Here is a 14,520-nt window from a genome sequence, read left to right on the forward strand (position 1 = left end):
TCAGTTGGCGGCGTGAAAATTCCAACATATATCCTGCCACCTGAGCCATCCCTTGAGCTTTAAGTTATGAGGATTTCTTCTAGGAAGTCTGTAGAGATTAGTTTTACTTGTGGCTACATAAATGGATATTTATATTTTATGTCCATTTCATGCTAACCTACAGTATTTAGTAAAGCGTTAAATTCTCAAATGCTGCATTTGCTTTAGTAATCCTGACATTAGTCTTTTGTGACAAGGGAAATGGACTTACGATTAAAGTGTCCATTATTGGGTTATCTGAATCGGACTTGGTGAGACCTTGTAGCGTTTTGTCAGAAGATGCCGGGTGTTCTGTGTCAGACACTTTAATTAAAGTCCCATGTGAAAAACAATTAGGACGGAGCCCTATACCTCACTAGTCAATAATTCAGGAGATGAATCTCAATAATAGACTTCTCTCCATGACTCTGTCATTGTAATGGTGCCTCCTGACATGGTTTTTCTACAGTGATCGATAATTGGTCAATATTCTCCAGTAAATTGCCATTTGCACATCTTTCTGCAAAAGATAACAACTTGTGTTGATAAATTTAGTGAGACAGGTGCAAAATATCTAATTCAATATATGTATTTCTTTCATTCTGATATATTTTATATTATATTAAAATCTTGACGTTAAAACTGTATTGTTATATCCATAGTATCTTTGTTTGGGATGTACAGTGGATATTGTTGGCGAGATTTATCAATGCATATCTGACACACTCTTTTTGCTGTAATTTGACGCATTTATTTTGCACAGTAAGTCTTTGCCCACAAAAAAAATTGCACCTTTTTACAAGTAGACACATTTGGCAAAAGTGAATGTGAATTGCAGGGCTTCATTCTTGACTATGCAGTGGACGAAATATACTAGCTGTGTTTTAATATGCGCACAAATAAAACACAAACAATAAAAAAAATGGAAAATTATACCACATCTGCCTTGCCTTTTAGAAGTGACATCCTACAGCAAGTTCTGAGGGGATTTTTCATTTGTATTAGTCGTAGAATCATAAGACTCTATTAACGTTAAAAGCAAATCAGCAAAAGACACTGATATTGGTCACCTGCATCCGTGAGACACAATATACGCATCATATCAATAACCCCTATTTGTTATTTTACACAGATTTTCGAGTTGGGTTTTTGAGTCTAATCTAAGAAATGCAGCATGATTCCATGGATTTTTAAAAGGGTGAAAAAAACAAAACAAAAATGTAATAATCAACTTCCTACATCCTACGCCACCTATGGCCTGGAGCATACTTGCGCAGTTTTTTTTTTTTTGCACAAAAATTATTTCTATTCACATGATAAATTCAACAGATCCATTTGCACACGCTTAGCCACGCCCCCTCCAGGTGCAAAAAAATACAATATAGCGAGCAGAAGCTGTATGACCTCTTAACACACGCCAAAAAAATTATGCAAAAACAATGAAAAATGCCCTCCTTAGTATCTTTTCTGTACAAATATAGCTAGATCCTGTTCTAGTGGGCACCACTGCTAGCTTGCATGTAAATAGCAGGCTGGCAGTGAGATTAACCCCTTAAGGACGCAGCTCATTTTCACCTTAAGGACGCAGCCCTTTTTTTGCAATTCTGACCACTCACTTTATGCATTAATAACTTTGGGATGCTTTTACCGATTGTTCTGATTCTGAGATAGTTTTTTCGTGACATATTCTACTTTATTTTAGCTGTACATTTTTGTCATTACTTGCATCCTTTCTTAGTGAAAAATCCCCAAATTTCATGAAAATTTAGAAAATTTTGCATTTTTCTAACTTTGAAACTCTCTGCTTGTAAGTAAAATAGATATTCCATATACATTTTATATTGATTCACAAACACAATATATCTACTTTATGTTGGCATCATAAAATGGACATATTTTTACTTTTTGAAAACATTAGAGGGCTTCAAAGTATAGTAGCAATTTTCAAAATTTTCATGAAAATTGCAAAATCCGAAGGGACAGATGTTACAGAACTACAACTCCTAGCATGCCTGGGCAGTCTAGGCATGCTGAGAGTTGTAGTTTTGCAACATCTGGAGGGCTACTGTTTGGGCACCAATGTAATAGTGGTCTCCAAACTGTGACCCTCCAGATGTTGCAAAACTACAACTCCCAGCATGCCCAGACAGCCTTTTTAGTTTGGCAACCACTAGGAAGGCAGCAGTAAAGATCGCTTTACTGCCACCTTCCTTGATGCTCCACGCCGTCGCCTCCCTACCTGCGCCGCTGATCTCCGCTGATGCCACCGATGATCACCAGTCCCCACCGCATCTTCTTCACAGGTTCCGGCCACCATCTTCTCCCCCTGTTCTGCCAGTACTCATTGCTGAATGAGGGGTCTCAGGACCCCCCTTGGCGATGTGCCGGGATGCCTGCTGAATAATTTCAGCAGGCATCCCGGTCCGGTCCCCGACCGGCTAGCGGCGGGGACTGGAATTACCACGGGCGTATCCATGCGCCCTACGTCCTTAAGGACTAGGGATGCAGGGCGTATGCATACGCCCTGCGTCCTGAACAGGTTAAATCTTACTTTTATTAGATTGTTGTATCAAGTCAGGAAGTCATGGCACCAAACTGAATATATGTGAACCCACCTACATGCTAACAGTTTATTGCTCTTTCACCTTTCTCAACTGACTACTTTTGATACTTACCTTCTTTTTGTAATGATGATGTTAACTATACCTGTGTATACCAACGTTCTTACTTATACTCATATGCATTTGTATATCAATAACGACTAAAACCCACAGTCCTCAGTGTTCTACCCAAGGTTATATGATGGAGATCAGTACAAATGCATAAATAAAAGGATTTTAATTTGCTCCTAAATGTCATACAATAAAACACATATATTAGCACCAATAGTACAAAGATGGAATAAACATGAAATAAAAATGCTCCGCAGGGCCCTTGCGGTTTACAGCATCTGGACTCAATTGTCAACCCACAAACATGCATAAAAAGTGAACATTTATTGTGGAAAAAATTGCTGGCACTATGAAAGTTCTGTAAAAACACATTGCTGAGTGTCCACCTGTAAGGAAATGAGATATGCAAAATATGCACTAAGGTTCCACTTAAGTTGTTAGGTGGTGGATGTCCACCTATAATGTAGAGTCCACCTAGAAAAAAGTCCACCTAAGATGATACAGGATCCACAAATGAGTTCACTTGCAAAAAGAAATTCCACCTCCAAGTATAGCAATAGATAGTCCTATATAAGTATAGTCATGCAGTTCCACTCGCTAGTTGGTGCATAGAGCGTAGGTTTTCTGCAGGAGGAAACACATTTTTTCACAGGGTGCTTCTCACCCCTCCACGCCGAGGCTGCAGATTCCTCTCCGGGGCTCTAGCCAGCGGCGATGGATTCCGTAACAAGCCGCGTGTCTACCGGCGTCTTAGATGTCCCTCGCGGCTGCAAGCTGGTGAGCTTCCGGGTGTGGCGGTCAGCTGATCGCTCCCTTGGATGTTCACACCTGTGGTAGCGGTGGTAGTATCTTGTGTAGATGGAATCAGATGGGTGGAGATGTTTAGCCATCAGTCGTGAACTGGTGGTAAAGTTGGTTAACCCCTTTCAGTCCAAATAGAAGTTATGCAATCCGGCACTGTAACGCTCAGTGTTAATGTGGGTCCGGTACCAATAGTTGTAAAAATATTGCGTCGGGGTATTAAAAATAATGTCCGAACCCCTTCCTCAGTGGTGTATGAGGACTGTGTTTGTTTGTTTTTTGGTCTTTATTGATATACATTCCTCCCTCTTTGGGTGAGAGGGTCACAGTTAACCTCGTGTTGTCTGTTGTGAGCTCCACTCTTTTATAATTTTCATATGCATTTGTACTTATAATCCTATACCTGATTTATTTTTATCGCTGTGTACCATAGAATGTGGTGGGGTGTTAAAGTTTAACTCCACCCCTAGACATCTTATCCCCTATCCAAAGGAGGGGATAAGATGTCTGATTGTGAGGGGTCCCCCCGCGATCTCCCTGCAGCACCCGGCTTTCGTTTAGAACACCGGGTGCGGCATGGAGGCTTGTGACGTCATGGCGTCACATCGCTAGTCATCAGGCACGGAGTGAAGTTCGCTTCGCGCACCAGATGACAATAGAGATCGCAGGGGGTATTAAAGCTCACTACATTGACCTCATGAAACTGAGCTACAATACCCCACACAGCCTGAGGGCTAGTGTGTTGCTGTGTTGGTGAGAAACCCCTTCAAAGGAAAAGGAGCCTTAGTTGTATTTTACTCACCTGTACAATTAAAGGGGTATTCCAGGCAAAACCTTTTTTTATATATTTATATCAACTGGATCCGGAAAGTTAAACAGATTTGTAAATTACTTCTATTAAAAAATCTTAATCCTTCCAATAGTTATTAGCTTCTGAAGTTTTCTGTCTAACTGCTCAATGATGATGTCACGTCCCGGGACGTGAGTCATCAGAGAGCAGTTAGACAGAAAACAGCAACTCAACTTCAGAAGCTAATAACTATTGGAAGGATTAAGATTTTTTAATAGAAGAAATTTACAAATCTGTTTAACTTTCCGGAGCCAGTTGATATATAAAAAAAAGTTTTGGGCTGGAATAACCCTTTAAATGCCTACAACTATGTCTGTTTTCATGACTGTTACTTTGTCTCAAATACATGCAAGGCTGCGTTCACATGGCCGTCTGGACCCGTCCCGTTCTTCTCCTGCCAAAATAACAAATGGACTTTAAAAAAAAGCAGACAATAATGTATGCAAATGGATGGGATCTGTTTGGATCCGTTATTGTTCAGTTAATAAACCCCCCCCCCCCCCAAATTTTTTTTTTTTGTTCTGAGCATGCTCAGAAGTAAAAACAGATCAAAAAATGGATTGAAAAAAACTGACGCAAAAAGATGACATTAAAGGCTCATCCGTTTTCCATAGACTTCAATGTTAAATTTACTGTATCCGTTTTTTCTTCAGTTTTTTTTTTTGACGGGAGAAAAAAAATACTGCACCATCTTTTCTCCTGTAAAAAAAAATGGAAATGAGCACAGACAGGTGCAAGCGAATGGGAAAGGATTGTAAAAATAATCCCATTGACATCAATGGGATTATTTTATAACCTTTTGTAATTGTTTACAACCAACAACAACGGAACCTACATGGGAAAAAAAACAGGGACCAACGGCTGTGTGAACGCAGCCTAAACCCGGAAAATGCTGGAAAAAAAGAAAGCAAAGCATAATAAACAGTTAACATTAGCATTTAGATGTTTGGCTCTGACTTCCTTTTTTAATGGCTGTGTATATTAGGCTTGAAAGGTGTAATCCAAAAACCATTAAGGCTAATACTAGAATATTAAATGTATTAAATTATCAAAAGAGGCCAGTTTGGCTGAGAAACAATTGCTCTCTTTAAGCGGCATTCACAGCTATAAGAAAAATATATCTTAATGCTTACGAGTGCATTGCTAATCCCAAGTGCTTTCAAAAATGTATCTGTATATTCATGTCTAAAAGCTGCAAATCTACCGTATTTTTTCACCGATATCTGTTTTCTATCACTGACAGATGAATGGGAATGTTAAAAAAAGAAGTGACAAAAAAAAGTTAAATGTCCTAATGACATTTCTATTAGCTCACAAATTTTTGTTTTTGTTTCCAAAAGCATGGTATAAAAAGTGAGGCGTAAGACAATTTTGGTAAAACCTTAAAGGGGTTGACCAGCAAAAAAACAACCTGTGTATGGTGCCAAAAAGTACAATAAAGCAACATACTAATTTATGTAGGTTTTATTTATTTTACTACTTTTAAAAAATTATAACTTTGTGCACCCAAATTAGTATGTTTAAAATTGTCATCTTCTGACCCCTATACCTTTTTTTTTTTTTTTCCTCATACAGGGCTATGTGAGGGTGCATTCACATGTGCATATTTTTGCTGCAGATTTTGCTGCCCGTTGAAGTCAATGGGCAGAACAATTTGCAGCAGCAGGTCTGCAGCAAAAATACACACATGTAAATGTACGGAGTTCTCTTTTTGCGCTGTTGTCTGTAGTTTTTATCGGTACCATTTTTGTTTTGATGGGATCGCTTTTTGTAAAAAAAAAAAATATTCATGGTATATGAAGTGACCAAAAATGTACAATTTTGGACTTTATTTTATTACGTTCACGCCATCAACCGTGTGGTTGAACAAACCTAATATTTAAATAGCTCAGACATTTACGCATGCGGCGATACCACATTTGTTTGTTTATTTTGATTACATTATTTTATTAAAAAATGGGAAATGGGGGGTGATTCAAGCTTTTATCAGGGCAGGGGCTTATTCACATTTAACTTTTTTTTTTCTTTTTTTTTTCTTGTCCCCATAGGGGGCTATACCATGAAATCTTTAGATTGCATATCCTGATCAATGTTGCTCCACAGAACAGCATTGATCAGTGTTATCAGTGCTCTGCTGTTCCAGCCCACAGAGCCTGGCTGGTGACATCAGAGCACCTATCGCATGGCAAGGATGCAGGTAAGGGCCCTCCCGCCATCCTCTCAGCTGATCGGGACATTGCACTGGAATATTTTTTAAATTTTTTTTAACATTTCAGGTGCCTCTAAAGGGTTAATGTCTTGCGTCGGCCATGATGTTGGTGATGTTCAACATAAACCGTGGGTCCAGGCTGCTGATAGCAGTCAGCATCCGCTGCGTATGGAGCATACACAGCTCATGAGCATGCTTCAAACAGTGATAATCAGACCAGGGCATGCAGGTACGCCCTGCATCCTTAAAGGGGTATTCCGCCCCTAGACATTTTATCTCCTATCCAAAGGATAGGGGATAAAATGTCAGATCGCCACGGTCCCGCTGCTGGGGACCCCCGGGATCCCCGCTGCGGCACCGCGCTATCATTACAGCACAGAGCGAGTTCGCTCTGTGCGTAATGACGGGCCATAAGGGGGACGGAGCAGCGTGACGTCATGGCTCCGTCCCTCATGACATCACGGCCCATCCCCTTAATGCAAGTCTATGGGTGGGGGCGTGACGACCGCCACGCCCCCTCCCATAGACTTGTATTGAAAGGGGCGGGTCGTGACATCACGAGGGGCGGAGCCGTGATGTAACGATGCGCCGGCCCCTGTACCGCCCATCATTACGTGCAGAGCGAATCCCGGGGGTCCCCAGCAGCGGCACCGCGGCGATCTGACATCTTGTCCCCTATCCTTTGCATAGGGGATAAAATGTCTAGGGGCGGAATACCCCTTTAACTGCCAGGATGCAAACGCCCTGCGACCTTAACAGATTAAACTTTTAGTATGAAATGGGTTAACTTGTATGTATGTATGTAAGAAACTTTATTTAAAAATATAAATATATATAATTTTTTTTTTTTTAATCAATTTATTATTCTCGTTAGGGGATTTTTTATGGGCAATGCTTTGATTGCTCATAGAGATCAGTGCAGCATGCCTGTACTGCACAATCTCTGCTATCTGTAGTCTATTGGTAGAGTCATAGAGGTTGCTCCAGATTTGCTGAGCGGGGAGTCACTGAAGCTTGTCTCCAAAGGTGGGGCAGAGCGCTCTGAGGACGGCTGTCGGACCCCCTCCGCAATCAGAAACGTATCCCCTATCCTGTAAATTAGGGATAAGTTTTATTTCCCCAGAGTAGCCCTTTAAGGGGGTTAAGGTTAACCACTGTTGGTAAAAATGTTCAAAAGTTGTTCTTAGGCTATGTTGACGCGTCATATTTTTCCTATCTTTTGTAAAAAAACAAAAAACAAAACTGCCTTTATTTGACTGTTTTAAGGTAAAAAAAAATGGACAAGTAGTTTAGTTCAATGGAAAATTTGTTTTCTGTCTACAAAAAACAACCATCTTGTTTAGGAAAACAACAAAATCAAATAAACTCTGTGTGAACATGGTTTGAAGCTATAAGATACTGTTCAGTTCAGAAATAATATATTGAGTAGGAGATTGTTACTTGAGCCAATTTTAATAAAACATTTTATGTACTTATTTATTTCTTTTTTTTATACAAAGGACCGAATTCAGTCAGAAAGGGACCATATCAATCACAGGTGCTGGATACCTTAACTGTGTCTTTGAAAAATTTGCACAGGCGTTTTTGAAACAAGGAGCTAAAAAGGTAATGTCTTTCTCGACTTTGGTTACATACTTAAATTTACTTTCAAAATAGGAAGTGTCTGCTGTCACCAGGCTTACTTGTTTTCATACTATGGGGTGACCACAGTTTTTGGTACAATTGGACATTCTAGCAAAAAAATTGTACAAAATCTATCAGTACAGGAGCTTAGCTAAACTGTTATCGCCCCCATAAATAGTACAGAAAAGTCTTCCAACACTGTCCATTTTGGGCATAAAAAGGTGATTGTCTTATGTGTGTGCAGCACCCCAAACTTTCTCCTGAGAGATCTTTTCAACAGAAAGAAGGACCAGGCATGCTAAACTTTGGTGTCCGTTCCTTTCATTCTTAGAAGCACTCAGACGAGCATGCATGTGTATGGAGGATGTCAGGAGGAATAGCTGTATTCTGAACAAGTGTTTGGCGAATAAGGCTTGATGGTGTATGGGGCACCTTTAACCTGTTAAGGACCAAGGGCGTACAGGTACGCCTTTGCTCCCTGGTACTTAAAGGAGAACTGCAGACCATAAAAATTATCCGCCATAATGCCGGCAGTAAAAAAAAATAAAGATGTACATACCTTCCTCCACTCCCCCGGGGCCTCCGGTAACCGTCTCCGGTCTCCGCCGCAATCTACTTCCTGTTTGCCGGTGGTCGAATGAATCAGCCAATCACCAGCCGCAGCGCAGTCCGACTCGGCCGGCGATCGGCTGAGCGGCAGTGTGACGTTTTTGGCCCCGGCCGCAGGTGCCGGTGTAGTGAAGAATTTTGTGTCCTGAAGCGTTTTCACACTGCCGCTCAGCCTATCGCCGGCCGAGTCGGACTGCGCTGCGGCTGGTGATTGGCTGATTTATCTGACCACCGGCAATAAAGTGGATTGCGGCGGAGACCGGAGCCGGTTACCGGAGGCCCCGGGGGAGCGGAGGAAGGTATGTGCGTCTTAATTTTTTTACTGCCGGCACTATGGGGGACAATTTTTATGGTCTGGAGTTCTCCTTTAAAGACCAAAGGCGTACCTGTACGCCCGTGGGAATTTCGGTCCCCGCCGGGCGGGGACTGGACCGGGGTGACTGCTGATATCGATCAGCAGGCACCCCGCGCAAATGCCCAGGGGGGTCATCGGACCCCCCCATGTTGATCGGCGCAAATCGCAAGTGAATTCACACTTGCATTTTGCACGATTCCGGGTCATTACGGGTCTATGGTGACCCGGAAAATAAGGGGGATCACAGTTGTCCAAGACACCCACGATCCCCCTGAAGGGACAGGAGGGTGCCACCCCTCCTATCCCTGCTATTGGTGGTCTAGACGCGACCACCAATAGCAGATCGGGGGCGGGGGGCTTTACTTTAGTTTTACCCGTTTTGCCCACCCACAATAGGCGGGGCAGGACGGGGAAACGACGGAGGACCGGTGCCGAAGTCCACTTACCCATCGGCGACGGCTGCTGGCGACGATCGGTGTCGGAGATCGGCGCGGGCGGCATGTTGTGCGGCAGAAGAGGACGGCTCCCTGGATCCGACAGAAGCCGGTTTGCCATGTGGGGTTTTTTCTGCTGTTCTGGCTCCATAGGGGCTTCCTAAATGTGACATGCCCTCCAAAAACCATTTCAGAAAAACTCACTCTCCAAAATCCCATTGGCGCTCCTTCCTTCTGAGCCCTCTACTGCGCCCGCCGAACACTTGACATACACATATGAGGTATTTCCTTACTCGAGAGAAATTGGGTTACACATTTTGAGAGGATTTGTCTCCTTTTACCTCTTGTAAAAATTCAAAAACTGGGTCTACAAGAACATGCGAGTGTATAAAATGAAGATTTAGAATTTTCTCCTTTATTTTGCTGTTGTTCCTGTGAAACACCTAAAGGTGTTAACACACTTACTGAATGAATGTCATTTTGAATAATTTGAGGAGTGCAGTTTTTTATAATGGGGTCATTTGTGGGGTATTTCTAATATGAAGACCCTTCAAATCCACTTCAAACCTGAACTGGTCACTGAAAAATTCTGATTTTGAACATTTTGTGAAAAATTGGAAAATTGCTGCTGAACTTTGAAGCCCTCTGATGTCTTTCAAAAGTAAAGACATGTCAACTTTATGGTGCAAACATAAAGTAGACATATTGTATTTGTGAATCAAAATATAATTTATTTGGAATGTCTATTTTCCTTAAAAGCAGAGAGCTTCAAAGTTAGAAAAATGCAAAATTTTAAATTTTTTCATAAAATTTTGGAATTTTTCACCAAGAAGTGATTCAAGTATCGACAAAATTTTACCACTAACATAAAGTAGAATATGTCACGAAAAAACAATCTAGGAATTAGAATGAAAGGTAAAAGCATCCCAGAGTTATTAATGCTTAAAGTGACAGTGGTCAGATGTGCAAAAAACGCTCTGGTCCTACAGTGAAAATTGGCCTGGTCCTTAAGGGGTTAAAGGGGTATTCCAGGAAAAACTTTTTTTTTTATTTAACATCAACTGGCTCCAGAAAGTTAAGCAGATTTGTAAATTACCGTATTTATTGGGGTATACCACGCACCGGCCTATAACACGCACCCTCATTTTACCAAGGATATTTGGGTAAAAAAAGTTTTTTACCCAAATATCCTTGGTAAAATGAGGGTTCGTGTGTGTGTGTCTAGAGCCTTTCTCTCCCACTGGCTATCTGCGCCACTGCCCGTTCTCTCCACCTGACTATCGGTGCCGGCGCCGATAGCCAGGGGGAGAGAAGGGGCAACGGCACCCATTGCCGGCGCCGCTGCCCTGTTGCCTCCCCCATCCCCGGTTGTATAATTACCTGTTGCCGGGGTCGGGTCCGCGCTGCTTCAGGCCTCCAGTGTGCGTCCCCTGCGTCGTTGCTATACACTGCAGGGCGCGGCGCAATGACGAGTGACGTCATTGTGCCTCGCAGCGCATAGCAACGGCGCAGGGGACGCACACCGGATGCCTGAAGCAGCGCAGACCCGACCCTGGCAACAGGTAATTATACAACCGGGGATGGGGGAGGCAACGGGGCAGCGCTGCCGGCAATGGGTGCCGCTGCCCCTTCTCTCCCCCTGTCTGTTGGCGCCGCTGCCCCATTGCTGGCGCCGCTCCTCTCCCCCTGGCTATCAGTGGGGAGAGAAGGGGAGAGATATAAAAATTTTAGCCTAAAAAGTGCGTGTTATACGCCGATAATTACGGTACTTCTATTAAAAAATCTTAATACTTCAGTAGTTATCAGCTGCTGAAGTTCTTTTCTGTCTGACAACAGTGCTATCTGCTGACATAGTTGTCTGTCTCAGGAACTGTCCAAAGTAGGAGCAAATCCCCATAGGAAGCCACTTCTGCTCTGGACAGTTCCCGAGACAGACAGAGGTGTCAGCAGAGAGCACTGTTGTCAGACAGAAACTTCAGCAGCTGATAACTACTTGAAGGATTAAGATTTTTTAATTGAAGTAATTTACAAATCTGTTTAACTTTCTGGAGCCAGTTGATATAAAAAATGGAAAAAAAAATTTTTTTTCCCTGGAATACCCCTTTTTAGGAGTATCTGTAGCAGAAGTTTAAAGGGTACCTCTCATCAAAAAAACTTTTGATATATTATAGATTAATGTATGCAGAATAACTTTACAATTGCATGTTATTAAAAAAATATGCTTCTTTCTATTTAATTTTCCACTTTGAAGAAATGACCACTAGGGGTCTCCCTACCAGTCCTGGCAGCAAGCATTTCAGACTCATGCTGGAGTCCTAAACACTACGAGCTGCCAGTCTGCTTTGTTCACAAAGGAGAAAACTCAGAGCTGCCAGCCTGCTTTGTTCACAGCCTGTTTGGCTGTGAACAAAGCAAGCTGGCAGCTCTGAGTGTTTAGGACTCCAGCATGAGTCAGAAATGCTTGCTGATGCGACTGATCGGGAAAAATACAATAGAAAGAAGCATATTTTTCATTAACATGCTATTGGAAAGTTATTCAACATTCATTAATCTAAAATATATCAAAAGTTTATTTGATGAGAAGTACCCTTTAACCCTTGTTAATTTGGGGGTGTTATTGATAAGCATGGGCCTGACTTAAATGTTCAGTAATTTGCAGTTCTGATGATGGGAGGAATGCTTTTTTTTTTCAATTGGCTAATAATTTACTAATACAAAATGTTAATGATTTAAAGAGGAGATGCTATATTGAATAGACAAATATAAAACTACACTAGTTGTAACTTTTTTGTGGCATGGATTCAACAAGGTACTGGAAATGTTTCTTACATTGTTGACATAATAAGACTACAGAGGTGCTGCAGATTTTTGGCGACTCATGTGGATCTTCTCTTCCAGCGCAACCTAAATGTGCTCTGCAGGTGCTCTGAGATGTAGGAACTCTCAGTACATCAAAATGTTTTTCTGTGGAACTAGCTTGAGATGACTTGTGCTGGATGACAGCTCACTGCTGTAAGTTTCACTAGAAGAAGGCTAACCGCTCCAGTTACAGTAGTAAACAGCCCAATGCTAAGACATTTTGGTACAATTAGACCAGAGCTTTCCAAACTTTTCATGTTGCTTACATGTTTTTTTTTTACATGCATAGTTTTGGCACACTCTTTTACTAGCATACGGAGGTTAAACTAAAAGATACAACCTATCTCATGAAAACCTTTCATTTCTACTTGTAAAAATATACTTTACATTTATATTTTATTACAATTTATGTATATGTCCATATCTGAATATGTTCTACACCCCTGTGCCATTTAATCACCCTCTGTGCCATTTTATAACCCACCTTCATCACTCCCTATGCCGTTTCATCCCCCACCTTCATCACCCCTGTGCCATTTTGTGACACCCTGTGCCATTTTGTGACACCCTGTGCCATTTTTTTATTCACCTTCATCACCGCTTGTGCCGTTAAATGACCCACCTTTATCACTCCCTGTTCCATTGCATCACCCATCTTCACCCTTCCTGTACCATTTCATCACCTCCTGTGCCATTTCATCACCCACCTTCATTACTCCTTATGCCATTTCATCACCCACCTTCATCATCCCCTGTGCCATTCCATTGCCCCTTGTGCCACTTCATTACCCACCTTAATCACCCCTCTACCATTTCATTACCCCTGTACCATTTTGTGATACCCTGTGCCATTTCATTATTCACCTTCATCACCCCCTGTGCCATTAAATGACCCATCTTCATCACCCATGTACCATTTCATCACCCACCTTCATCACTCACCTTAATCACCCCTGTACCATTTCATTACCCCTGTGCCATTTTATTATTCACCTTCATCACTCCCTGTGCCATTTCATCACCCACCTTCATCACCCCTGTACTATTTCATCAACCATCTTCATCTCTCTCTGGGCCATTTTGTCATCCATCTTAATCTCCACCTGTTCAATTTCATCACCCCCTTCATCATGCCCTGTGCCATTGTATCACCCCTAGTACAATCTTTTCACCCCCCCCCTTCCCTTCATCATCCCGTGCCATTTCATCACCTTCTCTCATCATCCCTGTGCCATTTATGATCATACACTTGGCCTTAGAATCTCAGTCTCTCTGTTCCATCCAGGTTTCCACGCCAGACCAAGGTCAGGCTCTACGGCTCCTTCTGAGATATTATGTCTCCTACCGAGAGACATCCTCCTTCTCTGCTCCTTGGGCACAACATCAGGGACATCACTCATCAGAAGTCCCCGGCAGTCACCACTGCGTACTGACTTAAAGTCGCTGCTGCGCCGATTGCCAGTTTATAACCACGACCCAGCAACACACCTGCAGACTTCCACCAATACACTACAGTGTCGTGGCACACAGTTTAGAAAGCTCTGCATTAGACAAACAATTCTACCACATTACAAACACTGCCACTTCCACTGCCACTTCGTCAATGTAGCTAACCATTAAAAAGGCAGAAACTAAAGACAGAAGGCAGAATATTATGTTTTCTTCTTGAATATTCGTCATTATTGTTGCTGCCTTTACTATATTCTGCTATATGCTTTTATAGTGAAATAATAATTAAAATCTCTTTTGATATCATTAAAGGTGCTTCAATAAAAGATGTCAGAATAGAAAGGGAATATTGAAAACGTCAGCTTGAGACCCAAAAATTTTCGTAATTGTCTTTGGTAATTGTCACCCAGTGAATAGCATAATGATTGCTGTCAATCATATAATCCTTTTAAGTGTTATCTGCAAGTGTGGGATGGCTAATGGTTATGTTGAATAGTTTTCCTGTATTTCTAAGAATATCACTACAAGCAGCGCAAATTATATGCTTTGTTCCCAATGTCCTGCAGCTCAGATCAACTTGTTTGAACTCTTGTTAAAACAACTGTATATTGATGATACTTTGTTGATGCCTCACTTCAAAA

At 41.9% G+C, this 14,520-nt stretch overlaps 1 protein-coding gene across 1 annotated transcript in view; it reads left to right on the top strand.

The window, feature by feature from the left end:
- PRELID2 (PRELI domain containing 2) overlaps positions 1 to 14,520 on the top strand; it is a 121,212-nt gene that overhangs the window by 72,346 nt on the left and 34,346 nt on the right. The window contains exon 5 of the mRNA XM_056574891.1: positions 8,050 to 8,155. Coding sequence (XP_056430866.1) covers positions 8,050 to 8,155 — 106 coding nt within the window. The remainder of the gene's footprint in view (positions 1 to 8,049; positions 8,156 to 14,520) is intronic.

The sequence above is a fragment of the Hyla sarda genome, chromosome 4 (genome assembly GCF_029499605.1).
Source record: "Hyla sarda isolate aHylSar1 chromosome 4, aHylSar1.hap1, whole genome shotgun sequence".
Taxonomy (NCBI): domain Eukaryota; kingdom Metazoa; phylum Chordata; class Amphibia; order Anura; family Hylidae; genus Hyla; species Hyla sarda.